This window comes from Pseudorasbora parva, chromosome 12 (assembly GCF_024679245.1).
Source record: "Pseudorasbora parva isolate DD20220531a chromosome 12, ASM2467924v1, whole genome shotgun sequence".
Lineage (NCBI taxonomy): Eukaryota > Metazoa > Chordata > Actinopteri > Cypriniformes > Gobionidae > Pseudorasbora > Pseudorasbora parva.
Window position 1 is genome coordinate 21,487,812 of NC_090183.1, and position 23,789 is coordinate 21,511,600.

Consider the following 23,789-nt stretch of genomic DNA (forward strand, 5'->3'; position numbering starts at 1 on the left):
ATGTGTCCCGCATTTCCATGTCACTACCGAAACAGTGAATGTTTTAGTCCACTGGCTGAGACTGATTTTAACCACACCCCTAATGTTTTGATCAGGAAATATCCCTGTGTCCCTCTCTCTCATATGCTACGTGAAAAGATTTGTCCCATCATTTTGATGTAATTGTGTTTTAAAAACCTGAAAATCTGTGTGTAACTTTAAGGAATGTCACTACCAAACACATTTTTTTCTGCGATTAAGAACACTTTTTTGGATGTTATTCCATAAAATTTTGATTTTATATGTGTACAACTGTTCTGACCAGTAATTGCTAACCATGTGCTGATTAGCATCTTCAAACTAGGCTCAAAATTATCTAAAATTGTCACTACCAAAACAGTCACAACCAAAACAAGTCTTGAAGTTTCGGTTGTGACATCATTGTTTTGGTAGTGACAAAAGGGAACAAATAATCCTTTATTTTGAGGATTAAACTAAATTTTAGTACAGTTATGCAAATCATTAGTATTGTACTATGTTTTAGTAGTAGTTTAGTATGCAGGTTTTAATTCTGTAACCCCATTACAATTAATCACACTCACTCACTCACTCACTCACTCACTCACTCACTCACTCACTCACTCACTCACTCACTCACTCACTCACTCACACACTCACACACACACACACACTCACTCACTCACTCACACACACTCTGTTGTTGACATTGTTCATATTTTTATTTCTGAGATGTAGAAATGCACAATTATTAAGGAAGTAATGAAGAAACATATAATTCCCCCCAAAATTAACATGAAATATTGGAATGGAGGTTATATTTGTTCCTTAATTTACTGTAATTTTAGGCTATAGATGGAATCCATTTTGTCATTTTTAAGTGAGACCATTTTGTACACTAAAATAATTTTGATGTCTATTGCAATGGACATTTTGTAAAAATAAAACAGTGATTCTGAAACAATCTACATTGTAAGACGTTTTTAGATAGAAAAATCTGTGTATACCTCATCTCACTTGCACCTCAAGACCCAAAGTATAGAATAGCTAGGTGATCTTATAGCAGACACATCTGACAGTAAATATCTGATATGTGCTGACTGCATATGTGCAACATAGTTAGTTATTTGTATTAACATAAAATGTTGACAGTCTGATTTAGCTATGACAAATTAAGTATTGTGGTCACTACCAAAACAGTACTGTCACTACCGAAAATGAGCAGTCACAAACGAAACATGGGATGTTTTGTCAAAAATAACCTATATTGAATTATCAAATAATATGTTATGATAGTGTTTGGTTTAATGCATATTCAAACTAATGAATCCTTATGTTTAAAATCAGTCTGATAAACTTTATGCCTTCTACATAAAAAGATTGGATTCAAAATAGAACAAATCTCATTAATTACACTTTAAATGTTATTAAAATTGTAATTGTTATTAATTTAACCTGTAAAAAATATATATTTTTAAATAGAATATATTAAAAAAATGTATAAATAATAAATAAAAAAAATTACTAGGTAGATGTAAAAAAAATCGTAATAGGTCATTATAAGCCTTTTTAATAAATTATATATTATTGTGTTTCGGTAGTGACAAATTTTGGGAGAATGAAAATATTCCAGTATTTTCTGAAAATACAGTATGAAAATTAACTGCACAATTACTATAAATGTGTACCTTGGATATTAAACAATTTGCATACAGGCAAAATTTGTGAAAAAAAAAAAAAAAAAAAAAAAAAAATCAAGATGTTTTCACCTCTGACTGCACCAATTCTGTAGAATGGCCCAGATACATATGGCAAGCCCTTTTGTCGGATATAATTATAATTTAGCCTATGGCTATTTTCATCAAAAACACATAACTCAGGAGCTAACTATGTTAGTTTAGTTGCTTACAGATCGCTCACTCAATCCTTCTAGCTAACGTCATCTCTACCACTTAAGTTGAAATGGTAGTAATTTGACAAGGCATCGCCAATTTGTTTAAAAAAAAAACACTGTAGGCTACTTTACTGTATAAACAACATATTTGTGCGCTAACGTTACCCAGTTCGCTGTTTAGAAATTCAAAGTGAAGAAGCTATCATTGTAAAATCAAACGGTGACACATTACAGTGATCGAAATGTTTTTAAAATGCTAAAAATAAAGTTGTGACTGCTGACGATATGAGTTAACGTGTAAAGTTAATGTTATATGCTAGTTCACATGTAGGCTGTAGTTATAGTACCAAAGGTACGTTTTGCAGGTCTTACTGAAAATAAAGACTAAACTTACCACTTAAAAGCGTCCATTTCCAATCTAAAAAACAATTAGTTGTTTCTCAAAATCTTTATTTTCGTCAGAAACAGGATCAAACACAAGGTTGGATGCATAATCTATCCATAATTGACAGTATACCGTAGATGAGTTTCTGTCACTGATATGAGCCGCGCAGTGAAACATCCAATCAGAGTCGAACTCCACATTAATATTCATGACCCTTCCAAATAAGGCAAAAACAGACCATTACATCCTAGGGACAATTTATGGGGTTGTAAATGGACCTGTAAAACCATATCTGGTCAATTTTAACCCTTAAATAAGTCACATACCCTATATGTGTATATCAGAGCACAATTTAAAATATTGTTTCAACTCATTCTAGGGCGCCTTTAAAAGTGACTAAATACATTTACAATGTTACACAATATTTCAAATACATTCTGTTCTTTAAAACCCACTATTCTTCAAATAATCCTAAATAATGATGTAGCATGGTTTCCATAAAAATATTAAGCAGCACAGCTGCCTATGTTTTTATTAATTATCAAATAGTTGTGTAATAAGCAGGATAAAACACAGTCAGTCAGACCTAATCAACGATTTGGTGACATGTTGTCATTTGTCTGGTGTGTTCCTCAGGCTGCTGAGGATGGAGATGAGGCAGCTGCTCACAGGAACTTCATCAGTGTGAGTCTGCAGACAGGTCTTTGCGACTGGAGTGCCAAATACTTCGCTCAGCCCGTTATGAAGGTGAGTGATGCATGGACTAGAGGTGAAATCTAATGAATTTACTTCTAAATCAAACAAATTCAGTTAATGAATTGACTTCAACTCATTGCTTAAGATCTATTCAGTCAGATTTAAACACGTTGATTTAGCAATTATCTTAAAAATAATATTAGTAAATGGATGTGAAAGAGTTGGACCCCCTCCACTAATATTAAATAAAAACAATCCGCCCCAAGTGAAGGTTAGTGCTGAATTGTCTCAGGATTGTGTATACGATCTTCTGGGGCCTGATTTATAAACGCAAAAAATGTTAATTTGAAAATATATGTATAAGCAATTTTCGATGCACACATCAGGATTTATAACAAACTTGCAGAACTTGTGTTAATATGTGCGCAGGTCAGCACACTCTAGATCATGCATACACACTAATTAACTGCTGCAAGAGAAGTAATGAAGAAAATACAATGGTTTTAAACTCTTGATTTCCACTTGATACACATGCATGTTAAACATGCCACTCTCATTAATGGAAAGTAAACTTAAATTATATTAAATCATTAACCAAAAGTTATTTATATTTTATATTGAGATATTTATATTTAATATTTATACTGAACAGGCCATAGGTCCACTGAGTACTGTACATTGTCTGAGCAGTCAGACAGTAGCCCTTATCTATAACACCTTATTATAATTTATAACATCTTCCGACCAATATGGAAATTTGCCTATTTGAAGGAAACAGTATATTGAAGGAAACAGTATAATGTAAACGTTCTATGTAAGGCACTAATGTCAGAGTATTTTGTTAGACTGCAATTTTTTTTATAAATTTGTTTAGTTTCCTGTAAAAAAAAAAAAAAAGAAAAAAAAAAGATCTAAACATTCTCAAATAGATGTTCATTTTATTGGCACAACTACATGAATATTTTTTTAAACAATAAAAAAAAATTGCCAGTAGGAATAATGAGAATATATTTTTTTTAAATCTATCTTCTAGTTTTTCTGTTGCCATGGTGATGGCATGACATTCCTTCAACCATTTTCCTTCATTTCAAAAAGAGAAAACCCTTTCTGCCTGTTAACAGCCAAACTTCATTGTCCCCAGAGGGGAATTTCTAACATACAATGGTGCTGCTGCAGTATTCCAAGTGTTATCCCATAAACCAGTATTTAAATATATGTATGTATGTGTTTGTTCCCTATGATGCCATGCTTTACTACAGGGCTATTCTATACTGTTTATTTTTATACTACCCTTTCTACTGTGAATTAGATATTTGCATATAGTCAGAAGACAAAATACAAAAATACTGCCATGTTATTTGTGCATGTACTATGTAAATACCATGGTGTATAAAAATGCTAGTCATTTAGGAACAAGGTATTATTATCTAATAGCACCACTGAAACACATCACCGCCGCAGTATTTCAGTAAGAAAGGTAATTTTAGTGTTTGTTTATTTTCTTTTTTTCATTGTCTTCTGTAATTATTATGTACAAAAGAAAATATTTGTGAAAATGTGTGTGTTTGTGTCCAGTCCCGAGGCAGTATAATGCAATTCCATCAGTATGTGATCAGTGAGGAACACACACAGCCTGTGGTAATACCTCATGTTTACTGCGAGAGAACAAGACACATTACTAATCAATAATGTGTGGGAGACAAAACAACATAAGACTTAAAATAAAGTAGCATACACAACCTAAGAAAATGAACACAATGAATGCCCGCAAATAGAAATTGTTAGTGCATGTACCATAAGATTATATGACTGTAAACAGATTATACAATTTATAGCCTGATGGAAGAATTTATGATGTTGTTGTTGGTTGGACTGTTTTACTGCTCTCTCTCTTAGTGTGCGCTGATAAGGGGTGATGCTGGAAAAAGGAATGGTCAGGGTGCGAGGGAGGTCTGCATGACTTTCACCAGTCTATTCTCAACCAGGATACATATAGATTTAACTAGAATATTACATTTTTCAACTTCCCTGAAGTTTCCACTTTTAAGCCCTATACGACATGATTCGTTTAACATGGGGAAGGTTCTCTGTGAGTTTAGTCCCATCCGAATGTGCCATCTCTGTAATCATTACGGACAATGTCAGTAAAGATTACGGAGACTTTTACCTTCTGTAAAAAGGTCCGGAAAAAACACCTTGGGTAATACTAATCCCGTTCGAATAGACCCACTGTTAAACTGCACAGTAAAATTACATCATTTCCAGTTTAAAAGTATTTTTTTTTTGCGCATTTTGCAAGCATGGAGACGCTTGATGAAGCATTTGGTTGCATTGTAGGTGGTGAGACAACTCTGGAGGCAAACCTTCAGTATTTTCTGCATACCATTTAGAGCAAAAAGAAAACCAAAAGCACTTATTAAAGGCACAACACCTCTTTTAGCTCTAAGTAAATTTCTATTATAGGGGTGTAATGATTCACTTGTTCTCTCTCTCTCTCTCTCTCTCTCTCTCTCTCTCTCTCTCTCTCTCTCTCTCTCTCTCTCTCTCTCTCTCTCTCTCTCTCTCTCTCTCTCTCTCTCTCTCTCTCTCTCTCTCTCTCTCTCTCTCTCTCTCTCTCTCTCTCTATTTTTTCTCAAAAAATTTGCATATTTCATCCAACCAATAAAAGAAAAGTGTTTTTAATACAAAAAAGTCAACCTTCAAATAATTATGTTCAGTTATGCACTCAATACTTGGTCGGGAATCCTTTTGCAGAAATGACTGCTTCAATGCGGCGTGGCATGGAGGCAATCAGCCTGTGGCACTGCTGAGGTGTTATGGAGGCCCAGGATGCTTTGATAGTGGCCTTAAGCTCATCCAGAGTGTTGGGTCTTGCGTCTCTCAACTTTCTCTTCACAATATCCCACAGATTCTCTATGGGGTTCAGGTCAGGAGAGTTGGCAGGCCAATTGAGCACAGTAATACCATGGTCAGTAAACCATTTACCAGTGGTTTTGGCACTGTGAGCAGGTGCTGAAAAACGAAATCTTCATCTCCATAAAGCTTTTCAGCAGATGGAAGCATGAAGTGCTCCAAAATCTCCTGATAGCTAGCTGACTACTGAGGTGCCTTGATACAGCACTCTGGGAAAAGCCTATTTATTCAGAAATGTCTTTCTTACCCTATTGCTTGAGGGTGTCAATGATGGCCTTCTGGACAGCAGTCAGGTCAGCAGTCTTACCCATGATTGCGGTTTTGAGTAATGAACCTGTGTGGTGTTTTTAAAAGCCTGAGGAATCTTTTGCAGGTGTTTAGAGTTAATTAGTTGATTCAGATGATTAGGTTAATAGCTCGTTTAGAGAACCTTTTCATGATATGCTAATTTTTTGAGACAGGAATTTGGGGTTTTCATGAGCTGTATGCAAAAATCATCAGTATTAAAACAATAAAAGACCTGAAATATTTCAGTTGGTGTGCAATGAATCTAAAATATATGAAAGTTTAATTACAGGCGTCCTGAGGTCAAATGACTTAACCCCCACCTCTCCATGTTAAACTAATCCCATCTGAATAGGGCTTGATGATTTGAGCCCAACAAGAGATTTTGTTTTGACTTGACTTAATTTGCAACTGTGTAAAATTGGACCAAGAGTACTTAGAACTTGTGATTAAACCGATACATTTGCCAGGCTAGTTAATCAGCTGAGATTCGTCACTGGCTGATAATTGTGCTCGCTTGATTGATTTAAGTATTGATTAATGTACAGTCAGCACATTCATTCTTCAGTCATTATCACAAAATAAACCTGTATAAGGTGATCAGGTCAGAAGTGAATAGGTCTTGTATTATCCCTCTTAATGCATTGCTACTTACCTAACAAGTTGATACGTGGATATGAGAAATAGCGTGGTGCAGGGATGACATATTTTTTTAGGCCAAAACCAGTAAACATGTCAGCATTTTACCAGTTACAGTTCCATTGTCAATGTTTTTTTAATAGGTCTTTTTAATTGCTTGAAATAAAGTCTGTCATGAACACAAGCTCAAGATATTTTCCTACGTTTAGCTACTGCCAATTGTATTTACTTCAACATTCATAAAAGTTGTGTTTATTCATGAAAATTATCACATATCATATGACCTGTAGGAATCATAAGCTTTTGTTATCACATATCTTGTTTTCCACAGTAATCCAAAAACCAATGGTAAAATCTTGGGATTTTGTCGAGGGAACCAGGCTGATGCTTGCTTCTGGGTTAGCCTACAAAAATACATCATACCTGCACCACTCTAATGATTTTAGTTAAAATCTGAGACTTCAAAGTAATAGGGCAGATATAACACTAGCACAGTGCAGTATATTGGTTGCCAGGGACAATGTATAATCTATAATACAGTTTTGCTTTCATTATAGAAAAATATTCTGCAGCAGAATGTATTTGGTTAATAACAGGCAGAGAAACATTAACTTGACAAACAAACAAGGTATCAGTAATGCTCTGTAAAGACAAGGTAGACTGGCAAAACATGATGGCTCCCTCTGGCAGTTGGAAGATTGGATAGCAGATGCAGATATTATAGACGTCATATGGAGAGAAAATCTGCTTGCAAAGCGGGAACCTCCAACTTATAGAATCTGATAAATGTGGATGGAAAGGCCCAGCCTGCCACTGCACAGATATCCTCAAGTAGTATCCCACTAGACCATGAAGAGGCCATGCCTCTCGTAGAGCAGTCTATTTCTGGAGGCAGAGTGGGGGCACGAACTCGCCAGCGCTGCCATAGACTGCTAGTTAGGAGGAGCCTTAGCCTGGCGGTTTGACAATGAACTGGACCTCTACAGGAGGACTTGCTTCATGACCTGAGAAGCTTTCTGTGCCCCAGAGAACCGCTCAGCAAATCCAGTCACCGCGGGACCGAACTGGCCGGAAGCTGTGATGGGGAACTCTGTCTGCCTCCTTCATCCCTCTCAAACTGAGCCAAAGATGGCGCTCGAGCACGGTCAGGCTGCCCATGGACTTTCTGATTGCCTGGCCAGTGGCTTTGGTCACACGCAGTGCTAGTTCAGTGGTGCTGCGGAGATCTTTGAGAGACTCTGGGTCTGGGACAGGCTGACAGCAAGCTGAGAAGTTGTGCCTTGAAGACCTAGAGTACAGCCATGGTGTGTAGCGGCCTGGCCTGCGGAGGCGTATGCTCGACTGGCGAGGGCTGACGTGGTGCGGCATGGCTTAGAGGGGTGCGACACTTTTGCCTGCCATCCTCGGCGGGCAAAGGTGGGCGGCGATGGCCTCCTCGAGCAGGGGGAAGTTCTCATAGTCTTTTTCCCTTGCGCTGTCTACAGTCGAGAGCGCTGGGGAAAAAGAGGACTTGGCTCGAGCAGAGAAAGGCGCCTTCCAGGCCTTTGTTAGTTTGTCATGAACTTCCGGGAAGAAAGGTGCTGGCCTTTGTGGACAGGAACAATGCATTCGCAGGTTGGAAAAAAGGATATGTAACGGCAGATAGCGCAGCTGGAACGACTGCGTCTGAAGGCGGATGAATCCGGTATGCTGTGCAGCTGCACTGCGTTTTACGTGGAAAATTGTAAGGATAAAATTCACTTCAGTCTTGAGGAAAAATAGGAGCACCCCATACATATGCTGAACGCAATATGAGTGATTCTCTCGAAAGGGAACCTTTATTTTCCATAAGAAAGCATTTGTTTATAGGGTGTCCATGTGTTTTTAATTTTTTTTATTAAATGTGCAGCTCATGTGTGGTAGTTCAGAAAGCTTACTAAAAACTGAACAGTCTGGACATAAGAGAATATTAACTATGACAAATTCACATTTACAAGCTTACTGCTTCATTTCCATAGAAAAAAATAATAATTGATTCTCATTAAGAGATTGATGTGGAGCCCCAGAGCTCCAGGAAAAAAGACATGTGTGATTTCGTACCTCGCTTGATGAACTTGGATATGGGTTTGTGTCATGGGATTTGCCCTTTCCTGGAGCTCCTATCTAGAAGACTAGATCGATCAGGGCTAATTAGCTGGAGCTCTGATTTTCTCACCCAGGGCTTCAGCTCTGTTTGCATGCATGAACAGATTATTTAACTCGTTGAGCAGTTTCCTCATTCATACAAATGTAAAGTAGAGGAACAAAAAACATCAGTTACAATTTTAAAAATGTAAGTTGTTTATTTATATATCACTTTATACAATAAAGGTTGTTTCAATCAGGAAACCAGGAAAATAATGGTCAATGATGCAAACAATTAAATTCTGCTGTAATGCAGCTAATTTTTCAGCTGAAGTCTTGGTTCAGTTCAGCTCAGTTCCATAACTGTGCTGTTCATCAATTATCAAAAGAGTTCAATTCAGCTTAAGCAGATCTGGAGAGAACAGTGATGTCATCCAGCTCAATTCAGTTCTCATAAGATAGTGCAGTCAACTCAGTAATATTGTTGAATATTAATGGAATGGATTTTTATTTTATATTATAATGTTTCCTGAGGTGTACTTATATTGTTAGTATGGTTTTTACATTAAAAAAGTCATAATTTAGAAATAAAAGGCATTTTTTTCTATGATATTAGCCCCTCTGCCTTGAATGCTCTGTTTCGATGGGCGTGTCTGCTGTTAGACTTCAGTGAAAACATCCACTGTTGTGATTGGCTGACATCTTTGCATTTGAAATGAGATTGTGGTGGAGGGGCGTGGTTTAGCCAGGCGCAAGCAGCAGCTGCAGCACTGCCAGTCCAGAGAGAGAGAGACAGAGAGCTGGGGAAAGTTTGCTGAAAAAGTGTTATTGTACCGAGTTGTTGAGAGCACAAGTTTATTTTGTTTGTATCTGAGAGCTCTGAATAAACACGGGTGAACTTTGCAACATTATTTCTCTCACAAAATGCTTTCACCACAACTAACAAAAAACACGACATCGACATAAATACACTAAGAGCTTCTGTTGTTCAGTTTAACTGCGTCATTCATTATAACGGCAGTTTTTCAGGCATTAATGAACACATTCACTGTTTGTGGTGGTGCTGTCAAATTCATATGGTAGAGCCTATGCTTCTGACTCTGCGACTGATAAACTAAATCCATTCTCTACTAATTATCTGGGTGGGCAAAGCAGAGGAAGGGGAGGTAACCTTTTGTTTCTGTTATGACATCATGTTACGTTCCCCTCTGAGTCTAGGGGCCAGGAGGGAAGATAACAAGTGAAAAAGCAAAGATTTTACCTGAAAATAACATAGAGATGTAAATAAACAAAAAGAAACGTGGAGAATACACCTCAACCTCAGTCTCAGAGTGAAAACAAAACACTTTAAAGAGTAATTGTATTTATTTTCTACGTATAACCAAAGACTTAACAAAAACGTGGTAATAAATCGTCAGGAGAGAGTATAGCCTAAAACAATAAACAAAACAGAGGCTAACTAAGGTTTAAAAAAAAACACCCAAAAACAAAAACAAAGATGAAAATCAACAACATAAACTTCCCTAAGCTTCCTCTCTAACCAAAAAAAACAGGAAAAAATATTACACAAAATAAAAAGGCACTCTCTCCCTACTGTTCCCAAGTAACAAAAAAACTAGAGGTGACAGAAAATGACAATACCTTTTAGTTACCCACAAAAGTCAGCTAAAATGATACCTCTTCACACACTAGAGGACAAACTAAACAATAGTAGATGACAATTATCGAGTATAGGCTCCACATCTAACTCGAGGATAAACACATTATCTCTGCTACACACACAGAAGGACCATTGGCAGTCTGAGGCTGGGGGAGAAGTGTTCCTCTCCATTGCAAGTTCTGAATGATCCTTATATACACCTCTGCTCAATTTTAGGCATGCTCACAACGAGTTGCAGCTGATGGTAATTAACCTGCAAGAGCTAGAGAGTGCCAGAGAGAAAGAGAGAGACAACAGGACAGGGCACACAAGCATTGTCCTTCTAAGGAAACACACACTGAGACGTAACACATCATAACAGGGGAATTCAAGAAGTTTTCTAAAAGGCAGAGAAAGACAGCCAGAACTCGCTTTACACCGATTAAAATGTCTAGCCACTTGGGGACAATATTCAGGCTAGGGGAACTAATAATAATGTTGAAAAACCTCATAAAATTTACATTTTATGCCATGGGACCTTTAAGTGTCCCCAACTAAGCAAGTCAAATGTGATGGCGACAATGCATCCAAACTCTATCAGGTGATGGAATGTCACAAACCAATGACAAAACATGGGAGAAAAAAGACATAGTCGGGGGACAAGTTCTATAACCAAATTAGCGAACATGGTGTGATTATGATTCCTGGCTGCATCACAAGTCAGATTGCGGATTGATATCATTCAGAATGTTTCATCCAGTTCCTTCTGCTTGAATATCACATTACATCATGCTGGCATGTGGAGGAAGAGGGAGTTGTAGCTGGCCTTAGGGGCCTGTGCCAATGGCTGTCAAGTCGACAAGGTGTTCACAAGGCATCTGTCTCTAGGGCTTGTCTTATTGTCGTGGTCTCCGCTGACATCCAGCGCTGCGGTGCAGGTCTACAATCTGGTGTGAATACAAACCAGACTTTAGTAACCTCCATTTGTATCCAGACCATTAGACAGACAAATATTAGCCTAGATGCCATTCCTCTTATGATGAAACAAATATATTGGATGTTATGGAAATTCTTCCTTGTTTGAATTATAGAAATGTGATAGTATGTTATTTGTATGCTAGGTTAAAGAGATGGGTTTTTAATCTAGATTTAAAACGACAGCTAAATAGGAAAAAGGTCCACCACCTGCAGACGATTTTGATATTCTAGGTATTATCAACTGACCAGAATTTTGAGACCACAGTATGAAGTGATAGAAAAATCAAGTGCCAAAGAGGCTAAACTATTCAGGGCCTTGAGTAATCAGCAGGATTTTGAATTGTATACCATTTAACCGGGAGCCAATACAGGCTAATATGGTCTTACTTTATGGTTCTTGGCTTTCTTGTAGCTCAACTAGTAGAGCGTGGCGCTAGCAACGCCAAGGTCATGGGTTCGATTCCCTGGGAAAGCAAGAAATGACAATAATGTAAAAAAAAAAAAAAAAAAAAAAAGTGTACCTTGAATGCAATGTAAGTCGCTTTGGATAAAAACGTCTGCCAAATGCATAAATGTAAATGTTGTAATAACTCTAGCTGCTGTATTTTAAACTACATGGAGTTAGTTTTTAAGCCTGCAGGGCAAGCACCCAGTAAAGCATTAACAAATCTAGTCTTGAGGTCATGAATGCAATCTCAAAATTTAGAAAGATTTTATAAGAAAAAATCTGGTTTTACAAATGCCAGATATGTGACTTTCGAAACATAGATTGCTATCAGAGAGCACAACCAGTTTCCTAACTGATGATGAAGACATTAATCAAGAGTTAGGAAGTATTCTAGGTAAATTTTTATATCAACTGAATTTTTGTGAATTGGTTTGTTTTTCAGGCTGCAAAGAAAGAAGCTGAGTATCATCACCGTGACAACTATCAGCATGTTTTCCTAATGATATCTCCCATGGGTAGCTTATACAGGTCCTTCTCAAAAAATTTGCATATTGTGATAAAGTTCATTATTTTCCATATGTAATTATAAAAATTAAACTTTCATATATTTTAGATTCATTGCACACCAACTGAAATATTTCAGGTCTTTTATTGTTTTAATACTGATGATTTTGGCATACAGCTCATGAAAAAAATTAGCATATTTCATCTGACCAATAAAAGAAAAGTGTTTTTAATACAAAAAAAGTCAACCTTCAAATAATTATGTTCAGTTATGCACTCAGTACTTGGTTAGGAATCCTTTTGCAGAAATGACTTTCTCAATGCAGCGTGGCTTGGAGGCAATCAGCCTGTGGCACTGCTGAGGTGTTATGGAGGCCCAGGATGCTTCGATAGCGGCCTTAAGCTCATCCAGAGTGTTGGGTCTTGCGTCTCTCAACTTTCTCTTCACAATATCCCACAGATTCTCTATGGGGTTCAGGTCAGGAGAGTTGGCAGGCCAATTGAGCACAGTAATACCATGGTCAGTAAACCATTTACCAGGGGTTTTGGCACTGTGAGCAGCTGCTGAAAAACGAAATCTTCATCTCCATAAAGCTTTTCAGCAGATGGAAGCATGAAGTGCTCCAAAATCTCCTGATAGTTAGCTGCACTGACCCTGCCCTTGATAAAACACAGTGAACCAACACCAGCAGCTGACATGGCACCCCAGACCATCACTGACTGTGGGTACTTGACACTGGACTTCAGGCATTTGTGCATTTCTTTCTCCCCAGTCTTCCTCAAGACTCTGGAACCTTGATTTCCGAAAGACATGCAAAATTTGAGCAACAGTCCAGTGCTGCTTCTCTGTAGCCCAGGTCAGGCGCTTCTGCCGCTGTTTCTTGTTCAAAAGTGGCTTGACCTGGGGAATGCGGCACCTGTAGCCCATTTCCTGCACACGCCTGTGCACGGTGGCTCTGGATGTTTCTACTCCAGACTCAGTCCACTGCTTCCGCAGGTCCCCAAAGGTCTGGAATTGGTCTATCTCCACAATCTTCCTCAGGGTCCGGTCACCTCTTCTCGATGTGCAGCGTTTTTTGCCACACTTTTTCCTTCCCACAGACTTCCCATTGAGGTGCTTTGATACAGCACTTTGGGAACAGCCTATTCGTTCAGAAATTTCTTTCTTTGTCTTACTCTCTCACTTGAGGGTGTCAATGATGGCCTTCTGGACAGGGTCGGGTCGGTAGTCTTGCCCATGATTGCGGTTTTGAGTAATGAACCAGGCTGGGAGTTTTTAAAAGCCTCAGGAATCTTATGCAGGTGTTTAGAGTTAATTAGTTGATTCAGATGATTAGGTTAATAGCTCGTTTAGAGAACCTTTTCATTATATGCTAATTTTTTGAGACAGGAATTTTTGGTTTTCATGAGCTTTATGCCAAAACCATCAGTATTAAAACAATAAAAGACCTGAAATATTTTTAGTTGGTGTGCAATGAATCTAAAATATATGAAAGTTTAATTTTTATCATTACATTATGGAAAATAATGAACTTTACCACAATATGCTATTTTTTTGAGAAGGACCTGTACATGGTGAAAAGCAATGGTCCTAATTCTGAGTCTTGCGGTATTCCATAATGAACTTGTGATCATTATTATACCTCTTAATTTATGGCTACAAATTGGTGACGGCCAGATGAATACAATTTGAACCATGCCAGAGCAAGTCCATTAATGTGAACATTATTTTCTTGCCTATTCAGAAGAATGTTGTGGTCAATAGCCTGAAATGCGGCACTAAGTTCCTAATCTGGAGGCCAGGCAATTTTAGCCCCATCCATAACATTAGAGTTTGGGAAATTAATTTCCTGACTTGATCTGTTGTAGAGCAACTATGCCCGAACAGGAGCTGTTCAGACCTATCCAATTGTCAGGGCGGCCTTTAAATGATGACGGACAGATGATAAACATAAATTGAGTAACATAAGCATTTACGTCACCAAAGAGCACTTGGGTTAAATTTTATTCTAATCCTAAATGTTCATATGCATTCACTTTTACTATTTCGCTTGAAAATGATGATTGTGTTGGTAAGTACTACGTGTATCCCTAAATTATTTTACAACACCGGCATAGATCGTTTACAGTACACTCATCGTCCCCTTCTACTTCCAGCGTGCTTTATTGGATGATAAAATAAGTAATTTGTAACTCTGATGAGAGCAGTCTCAGTACTATGATAGTCTAAATTATGACTGGAACTTGCAGATACAAGTCTCTCTAAGAAGGAACATAATGAGTAGAATGCCTTTTTTAGTATAAAAAAAAAAAACGGTCGGTAGTAAACTAATTTTTAAGGATCAAGTTGTTGTTGTTGTTTTTAATATAAGAGGCTAAATAACAGACAGCTTGAACATTTGTGGGACATATCCTTATGACAATGATGAATTAATAATATTAAGAGGATCTATGACTCCTGGAAGCCGGTAAAAGGTCTACATAGTACAATATACATGTTGTTGATTTTGATGATTTAACCAATTTAGACTATTCTTCTTTCCCTACAGCAAAGAATAAATGTTATTGTTTCTCAGGGGGTCTATGGTGCACAGTCTGATGCAATACTATAGCAGAAAGTTGCATGTTTATAATTTTCTCTCTGATAGTATCAATCTTGTAGGTAAATAAATTAATAAAGTAATTACTGCTGTGAAACTATAGAGAGAGAGTGAGAGATCATAGTTGATATAATTTTTTAGAGAAATAACACTTTTACTTTTAAGTTCTAATTACATTTTTTAAGTGTTTTCTTACACAATTACAATCTTTAGTTTACAGTAAAAACCATGTTTGTGTCTGTAATTGTATGTTTTTATGATTATGATTTTAAACAAGGTGACCCTTTTGGTGCTTCATTTCAGTTGAAAATTGTATGCATTTCTCTCTCATTCAGATTCCAGAAGAGCATGATTTGGAGAGTCAGGTTCGAAAGGAGAGAGAGTGGAGATTCTTACGTAACGCTCGAGTACGCAGACAAAGCCAACGCATCACCCAGAAAGGTAACTTTTCCTACATCTAACTTATTTACCGTCTTATTTTTGCTGTATTTACAGTTAAATATAAAATAAGCATAATATAATCTGTACAATTTGCATATTTTTTTATATTGAGTTTTTTAACTTATTGTTAATATAACTTACTGTTATATTACTTGACATTTCACAAAATGTTTAAAATGTAAAATGTTTCATTACACTGCAAAGGCAGCATAAAGCAGCATATATTCCATGAAAATGCATTTAAACAGGCACACAAGGGAATTACTGAAATAATGTTTAACATTAGCGTAAATAATCTTATGAAATTGTCAATTGTCTCTGTTTCATTTGTTCTTTGATTAACATTAATGACAGACAGCATTAGTGGCTTCTGTCACTTTAAGAACTGTCGCTGTCGAACATGAAGCAGATCTCATTCTCAATACTCTTTAAGTTAATTTAAGATGTTGTATAACTAATTTAAGACTGCTCTTTGAGAATACTCAACAAAAAGGGCATTTTGGCATAATTCAGTGTTGTTCGTTCAAACGCGAAAGAGAACCCAATTTTGGCGTGCTGTCTGTGCACTCACTACTGGTTACCGTCTTTGTGTTTTGTGTGTGTCAGGACATTCATAGACAGCGCACTCTCTTCTGCAAATTTTAACAGCACTAACATCCGTCTTGGAGTGACTCCATTTGATTTAAATGCTGCTCCACATGAACTGTTATCATTTACATGCTTAAGAATATTAAACATTAAAGGGTTAGTTCACCCAAAAATAAAAATGATGTAATTAATGACTCACCCTAATGTCGTTCCACAACCCGTAAGACTTTTCTTCTTCAGAACACAATTTAAGATGTATTTTATATTTTGTCCGAACGCTTTCTGTTCCTCCATTGTAAATGTACAGTGCCTTGCAAAAGTATTCGGCCCCCTTGAACTTTGCAAACATTTTGCCACATTTCAGGCTTCAAAGATAAAATGATATGACACTGTATTTGGCTCCATCCCTCTTCCCATCAATTTGAATTGCCACCACCATGTTTGACAGTGGGGATGGTGTGTTCAGGGTGATGAGCTGTGTTGCTTTTACGTCAAACATAACGTTTTGCATTGTTGCCAAAAAGTTCAATTTTGGTTTAATCTGACCAGAGCACCTTCTTCCACATGTTTGATGTGTCTCCCAGGTGGCTTGTGGCAATCTTTAAACAACACTTTTTATGGATATCTTTAAGAAATGTCTTTCTTCTTGCCACTCTTCCATAAAGGCCAGATTTGTGCAGTATACGACTGATTGTTGTCCTATGGACAGAGTCTCCCACCTCAGCTGTAGATCTCTGCAGTTCATCCAGAGTGATCATGGGCCTCTTGGCTGCATCTCTGATCAGTCTTCTCCTTGCATGAGCTGAAATTTCGCTGAAAGGGATGGCCAGGTCTTGGTAGATTTGCAGTGGTCTGACACTCCTTCCATTTCAATATTATCACTTGCACAGTGCTCCTTGGGATGTTTAAAGCTTGGGAAATCCAAATCCGGCTTTAAACTTCTCCACAACAGTATCTCGGACCTGCCTGGTATGTTCCTTGTTCTTCATGATGCTCTCTGCGATTTAAACTGACCTCTACTATCCAAAGATACTATCCGGAAGACTATCACAGTGCAGGTGCATTTATACAGAGACTTGATTACACACAGGTGGATTCTATTTATCATCATTAGTCATTTAGGTCAACATTGGATCATTCAGAGATCCTCACTAAATTTCTGGAGGGAGTTTGCTGCACTGAAAGTAAAGGGGCAGAATAATTTAAAAGTTTTTGATTTGTTAAAAAAGTTTGAAATATCCAATAAATTCAATTCCACTTCATGATTGTGTCCCACTTGTTGTTGATTCTTCACAAAAAAATAAAGTTTCATATCATTGTCTTTGAAGCCTGAAATGTGGCAAAAGGTTGCAAAGTTCAAGGGGACCGAATACTTTCGCAAGGCACTGTATGTACGGTATACTGTCCCTCTTCAAAAAGGTAATACAAACATCATCAAAGTTGTCCATATGTGACATCAGTTGGTAAGCTAGAATTTTTTTTATGCATCTAAAATGCATTTTGGTCTAAAAATAACAAAAACTACGACTTTATTCAGCATTGTCTTTTCTTCCGTGTTTGTTTTCAATCCGCATTCGCGACTGCGCAGTGACGCTGATGAGGTGTTATCTGGTTCGCGCAAGCTTCATTTTTAGTCTGATGGAGACTGTGCAGTCGCGAACGCCGAATGAAAACAAACCCGGATAATGTCACATATGGACTACTTTGATGATGTTTTTATTACCTTTCTGGAAATACATACATCCGTACATACATTTTCAATGGAGGGTGTTTGTGCACAAAAACTATTCTTGTTGCATCATAAAATTAAGGTTGAACCACTGTAGTCACATGGACCAATTTTCGATGTCTTTACTACCTTTCTGGACCTTGAAAGTGGCAACTCAATTTCTGTCTATGGAGGGATCAGAGAGCTCTCAGATTTAATCAAAAATAACTTAATTTGTGTTCCGGTTTGGAATGACATGAGGATGAGTAGTTATTGACAGAATTTACTCAGATAATTTACTAAACTAAGCCTTTAAGTAGAAAAGACTCCCCTTATATAAAAGTTACTGCAGAAAACATAAAACATCTGCAAATAGAACAGAGAAAAGGAACAATGTGTCTGTCTGTGCACCATTGCTCAAACACACAAAATGTCCTATCATATGCAGAGCGCATTAAATATGCTCTTTCACTCTGCATCATTTCACTTACCCTTGAAGGCAAACCTGTAACATTTGAGTTAACCTCTCACTGGCCAAAAAGTAATTTTTTCGGGGTTAGATGGAAAAAAAAATATCCCTGTATACTTGGAGAGTAGATCCCTGTGCAATGGGAGAGGCCAAGGTTGTTTGTAACGGGAGCTGAATTATCTCTATCAGCCATAATTTTCAATCAGTATGACTGACTGAGTGCACTCTCTTACTCCTCTTAGAGTAGGCAATCAGATTCAGTGGAAGGAACACGAAAAGCAGTGTTTTATTTAACTTGGTTTCCCACAATTGGCACCACATCCAATGCTGTCCTCTAAGCCATGTGTAATATAAAGCCTATGAAAACAATACATATTAAATGTACATTCTAAATTAGCTAGAAAAAGACTAAAATACATTCTAATACACCTTAAAAAAATAACTGATTGCTTACTATTTTAAAGCAGAAATGAGAACAAGTACATACAAATTATAATAAACAAAAACACGCACAATTAGGACCGGGGCGGTTACCACATTACCGCAATACCGCCGACACATGACGCCTACCTCGGGTCTGTGATTGTCACCACAAAAAAACAATTCAACCACAAAAAAAAAATAAACCCTTGGGCTGCACGTGTGTGCACGTTGTGTCTAATTCCATTGATTCAATTCATCCAGCTGCATCGCTGATGTGCTTTTCTGGCAACTTTTTGTCTCATTTATTTTGAAGTCTAAGCTCTCACACCAGTACTTTTGTATCCATCTCCACTTGCTGCCGCGACAGAGCGCAAAGAAGTAGATTGTCTCGAGCTGCTGCGTTTTGGACTGGCTGTAGTTTATTTTTTTAAGCGAGCAGGGCATCCACCCAGTAAAGCAATAGCAATAATCTAGCTTTGAGCTCATGAGCTCATGAACGCATGAAATGTTCAGCATTATGCTAGAAATGTGGCTTTCAAATGAAAGATTGGTATCAAAGAGCACACCCAGGTTCCTCACTGACGATGAGGACTTGACAGAGTAGCCGTCAAGTGTTAGACAGTATTCTAGGTTCCTACTTGTGGTTACAATTTCTTTTGTCCAATAATAAAAAATTCAGGTTTTGCTGAATTAAGGACTGTGCCCTAGATCTCAGGTTGAGATCTGTAGTTCTTCTCCCAAAGCTTGGTTTGCTGTCCCAGCATCTATCTGCATCCCCATATTCTCCATAAGCTTCAACTTATAAGTGGTGAGAAGAGAGGTGGCATTGAGCCTTCATTACCAGGCCAGAGAATTGTTAGAACTTCTGAAAAACTAAGGCCACTCAGTGCATCCTGGCAGTGAAGCTAAGGCAGATTAAAAAGGCTGCTCTGCGGTGGGGAATGAGAGATGTCACTGACAGCTCAACAGAATGAGGATCTGACATTACTAACTCCTGTTATCTACATCCAGCCTGGAAACCCCTTTTACAGACAGCCTGTGTGAAAAGGGTTTGTTCCAGAAATGTTTCATATTTGAAACACACATGGGTGCCTTTGGAATGAGCAGTTTATTGGCTGGGGCATATAATAGCAGTCTTTTACCATCATGCAAATCTCTGTCCATTCCCTGGTCCACCTGTTGTGACAGCTGGTACATTTCATGTTGGTCAAGCTCCACCTAAATAGGACTCTTTGTTCAACACACTGCCTAGATGTAAAGACAATGGATGCAAGGCTTCTTTCCCCCTTGCTCCACAGTTGCCATAAAATAACAGTTGGAAAGAAATGAGTCCATAACGTCATCTCTAGTTTTCCCTATCCCTAGCTTCCAAAGATCTTCATGGGGAAGAGAATGAGAATAAGGTAGGGGCTGTTATGAAGTGATATATTTAACGGAGGCAGGACTCCTGCATCACTGTCATGATTGGTCTGTCAACTGATGTGTTATTGGTACTTCCAAGATTGGTGAGATACTGAATAAATGTCTCAAGCTCAAACTTCCAGTTGCTAATCTTATTTCACTTAAGTCTACATTAAACCTCTAGAAGATATGCTCTGACTCTATATATTAGTTGCGCCTGGATAATGATGTGGATTTCACAAATGTAACTGGGTGAACCAGTTATATGTTGTAGTTTTTCTGGGTAAAAGCCACAAGCTTAAAAGAAAGCAATGTGCTTAGATCCCGGTCTGAAGTCAGCGGAGTCTCAAACAGAATAGCTAACATGCATACGTCAGTGCTGGAACACGCACACAAGTGAGCAGTACTGATTGCGTCAGAGTGGAGGATCCTGCTCACGCTCGTATGTCTTTCTCCTTTCATCACGCTCTCCGTCATCCTCCCCTCTGAAACCGAGAGTGGGGGTGCCCTCATTCAGTCTAGCTGGAGGAACTGAATCAAATCCTCAATTCCCTCTGATTTTCCTTGATTTTTTTTTTCTTTTTTTTCTTCTTTTTTTTTTCTAATCTAAAAGTTTCACACTGAAGTTTAGTACTAGTAACTCTTATTCCCTTTCCTCGGAAACCAAACAACTGCTAGGGTCATAAGTAAAGCTCAACATTTCACTAAGAAAGAACGTTTTAACTAATCAAAATTCTAACCCATCCCTCTCATGTTTAGGAGTGACACGATTAGATGATCAGATCTTCATTAATAGAAACCCAGGAGTGCCATCAGTGGTGAAGTTTCACCCATTTAACCCCTGCATTGCTGTAGCTGACAAAGACTCCATCTGGTGAGTGACTGGAATATACACATCCACATTCTTCTATAATCATAACTCTTTGATAGAGAAGAATCAGCAATCATAAGACTGTAATGAAATTTGGACTGTAATTTTTCAAATAATGCCACTTGTGTAGGAGCAGATGACGGATAGCTATACTTTTCATATCATTGCACATACAAGAGTGTTTTCCATGAATTACTTGCCACTGCCTGCCTCTTATAATGAAACGGAAATATAATCACACTTCTAATAACAGATTTCTAAAGTTGTGTTTTGCACCATTGATTTGGTAAAGCACCTGCAAATTGAACAAAAAGCAAGCTTGCAATATGGTAATGGCCAGCAGCCATATCACCCTGTAGCCCGAGACTGGTTTCCCTCTGAAGCTAAGCAGGGCTGAGCCTGGTCAGTACCTGGATGGGAGACCAACTGGGAAAACCAAGTAGCTGCTGGTAGAGGTGTTAGTGAGTCCAGCAAGGGGTGATCACCCTGTGGTCTGTGTGGGTCCTAACACCCCAGTATACAGGGAGTGCAGAATTATTAGGCAAGTTGTATTTTTGAGGATTAATTTTATTATTGAACAACAACCATGTTCTCAATGAACACAAAAAACTCATTAATATCAAAGCTGAATATTTTTGGAAGTTTTAGTTTTTAGTTTTTAGTTTTAGCTATTTTAGGGGGATATCTGTGTGTGCAGGTGACTATTAATGTGCATAATTATTAGGAAACTTAACAAAAAACAAATTTATACCCATTTCAATTATTTATTTTTACCAGTGAAACCAATATAACATCTCAACATTCACAAATATACATTTCTGACATTCAAAAACCAAACAAAAACAAATCAGTGACCAATATAGCCACCTTTCTTTGCAAGGACACTCAAAAGCCTGCCATCCATGGATTCTGTCAGTGTTTTGATCTGTTCACCATCAACATTGCGTGCAGCAGCAACCACAGCCTCCCAGACACTGTTCAGAGAGGTGTACTGTTTTCCCTCCTTGTAAATCGCACATTTGATGATGGACCACAGGTTCTCAATGGGGTTCAGATCAGGTGAACAAGGAGGCCATATCATTAGATTTTCTTCTTTTATACCCTTTCTTGCCAGCCACGCTGTGGAGTACTTGGACGCGTGTGATGGAGCATTGTCCTGCATGAAAATCATGTTTTTCTTGAAGGATGCAGACTTCTTCCTGTACCACTGCTTGAAGAAGGTGTCTTCCAGAAACTGGCAGTAGGACTGGGAGTTGAGCTTGACTCGATCCTCAACCCGAAAAGGCCCCACAAGCTCATCTTTAAAGATACCAGCCCAAACCAGTACTCCACCTCCACCTTGCTGGCGTCTGAGTCGGACTGGAGCTCTCTGCCCTTTATCCATCAAGACTCACTCTCATTTCATCAGTCCATAAAACCTTAGAAAAATCAGTCTTGAGATATTTCTTGGCCCAGTCTTGACGTTTCAGCTTGTGTGTCTTGTTCAGTGGTGGTCGACTTTCTGCCTTTCTTACCTTGGCCATGTCTCTGAGTATTGCACACCTTGTGCTTTTGGGCACTCCAGTGATGTTGCAGCTCTGAAATATGGCCAATCTGGTGGCAAGTGGCATCTTGGCAGCTGCACGCTTGACTTTTCTCAGTTCACGGGCAGTTATTTTGCGCCTTGGTTTTTCCACACGCTTCTTGCGACCCTGTTGACTATTTTGAATGAAACGCTTGATTGTTTAAAGATCTCGCTTCAGAAGCTTGGCTATTTTAAGACTGCTGCATCCCTCTGCAATATATCTCGCTATTTTTGACTTTTCTGAGCCTGTCAAGTCCTTCTTTTGACCCATTTTGCCAAAGGAAAGGAAGTTGCCTAATAATTATGCACACCTGATATAGGGTGTTGATGTCATTAGACCACACCCATCTCATTACAGAGATGCACATCACCTAATATGCTTAATTGGTAGTAGGCTTTCCAGCCTATACAGCTTGGAGTAAGACAACATGCATAATGAGGATGATGTGGTCAAAATACTCATTTGCCTAATAATTCTGCACTCCCTGTAGTGACTGAGACACTATGCTGTCAAAGAGCACCGTCTTTCGGATGAGACGTTAAACCGAGGTCCCGACTCTCTGTTGTCGTTAAAAATCATAGGATGTCCTTCGATAAACAGTAGGGGTGTAACCCCGGCATCCTGGCCAAATTTGCCCATTGGCCCCTGTCCATTATGGCCTCCTAATGATCCCCATATAATGATTGGCTTAATCACTCTGTCTCCTCTCCACCAATCAGCTGGTGTATAGTGAGCGTTCTGGCGCAATATGGCTGCCGTCGCATCATCCAGGTTGGTGCTGCACATTGGTGGTGGTTGAGGGGATTCCCCCATCTATGTAAAGCGCTTTGAGTGCCTAGAATAGCGCTATATAGATGTAACAAATTATTATAATGGTAAAATATCCTTTTAGGCAATATTTTGACTATTTGTGTGTCACAAATCTGTTAATATGAGAGCTGTAAGACATTTGAATACATTTAATACCTCTATGATTTAAGCCTAATTTGTAAAATGGCTAATGGCACTTTAACTCCCAGTAGTCGGCTATCGCACAGGCTATCGTATAGGCTCGCGTTTTTTCTTATCAGTGCCAAAGAGACTCAAATAACTCAGTTTTATAAATCAGGCAAGTGTTATACATCATTATAATCTGTTAAGATTCTATTATTTTTTGAGTAAAGTCACAATAAAAACAAATTGTTGTGCTTCTTGCAAAATTAAGAAAACAAACATGATACTCAATCTGCAGCCTCTCTGTCA

General features: G+C 38.2%; 1 protein-coding gene across 7 annotated transcripts in view; it reads left to right on the forward strand.

Moving 5' to 3' along the window:
• rptor (regulatory associated protein of MTOR, complex 1) overlaps positions 1-23,789 on the forward strand; it is a 292,822-nt gene that overhangs the window by 243,152 nt on the left and 25,881 nt on the right. For all 7 annotated transcript variants that reach the window (XM_067459440.1, XM_067459442.1, XM_067459443.1 and 4 more), the window contains 3 exons: positions 2,913-3,023; positions 15,417-15,522; positions 20,871-20,985. In XM_067459440.1, the coding sequence (XP_067315541.1) occupies positions 2,913-3,023; positions 15,417-15,522; positions 20,871-20,985 (332 nt within the window). The remainder of the gene's footprint in view (positions 1-2,912; positions 3,024-15,416; positions 15,523-20,870; positions 20,986-23,789) is intronic.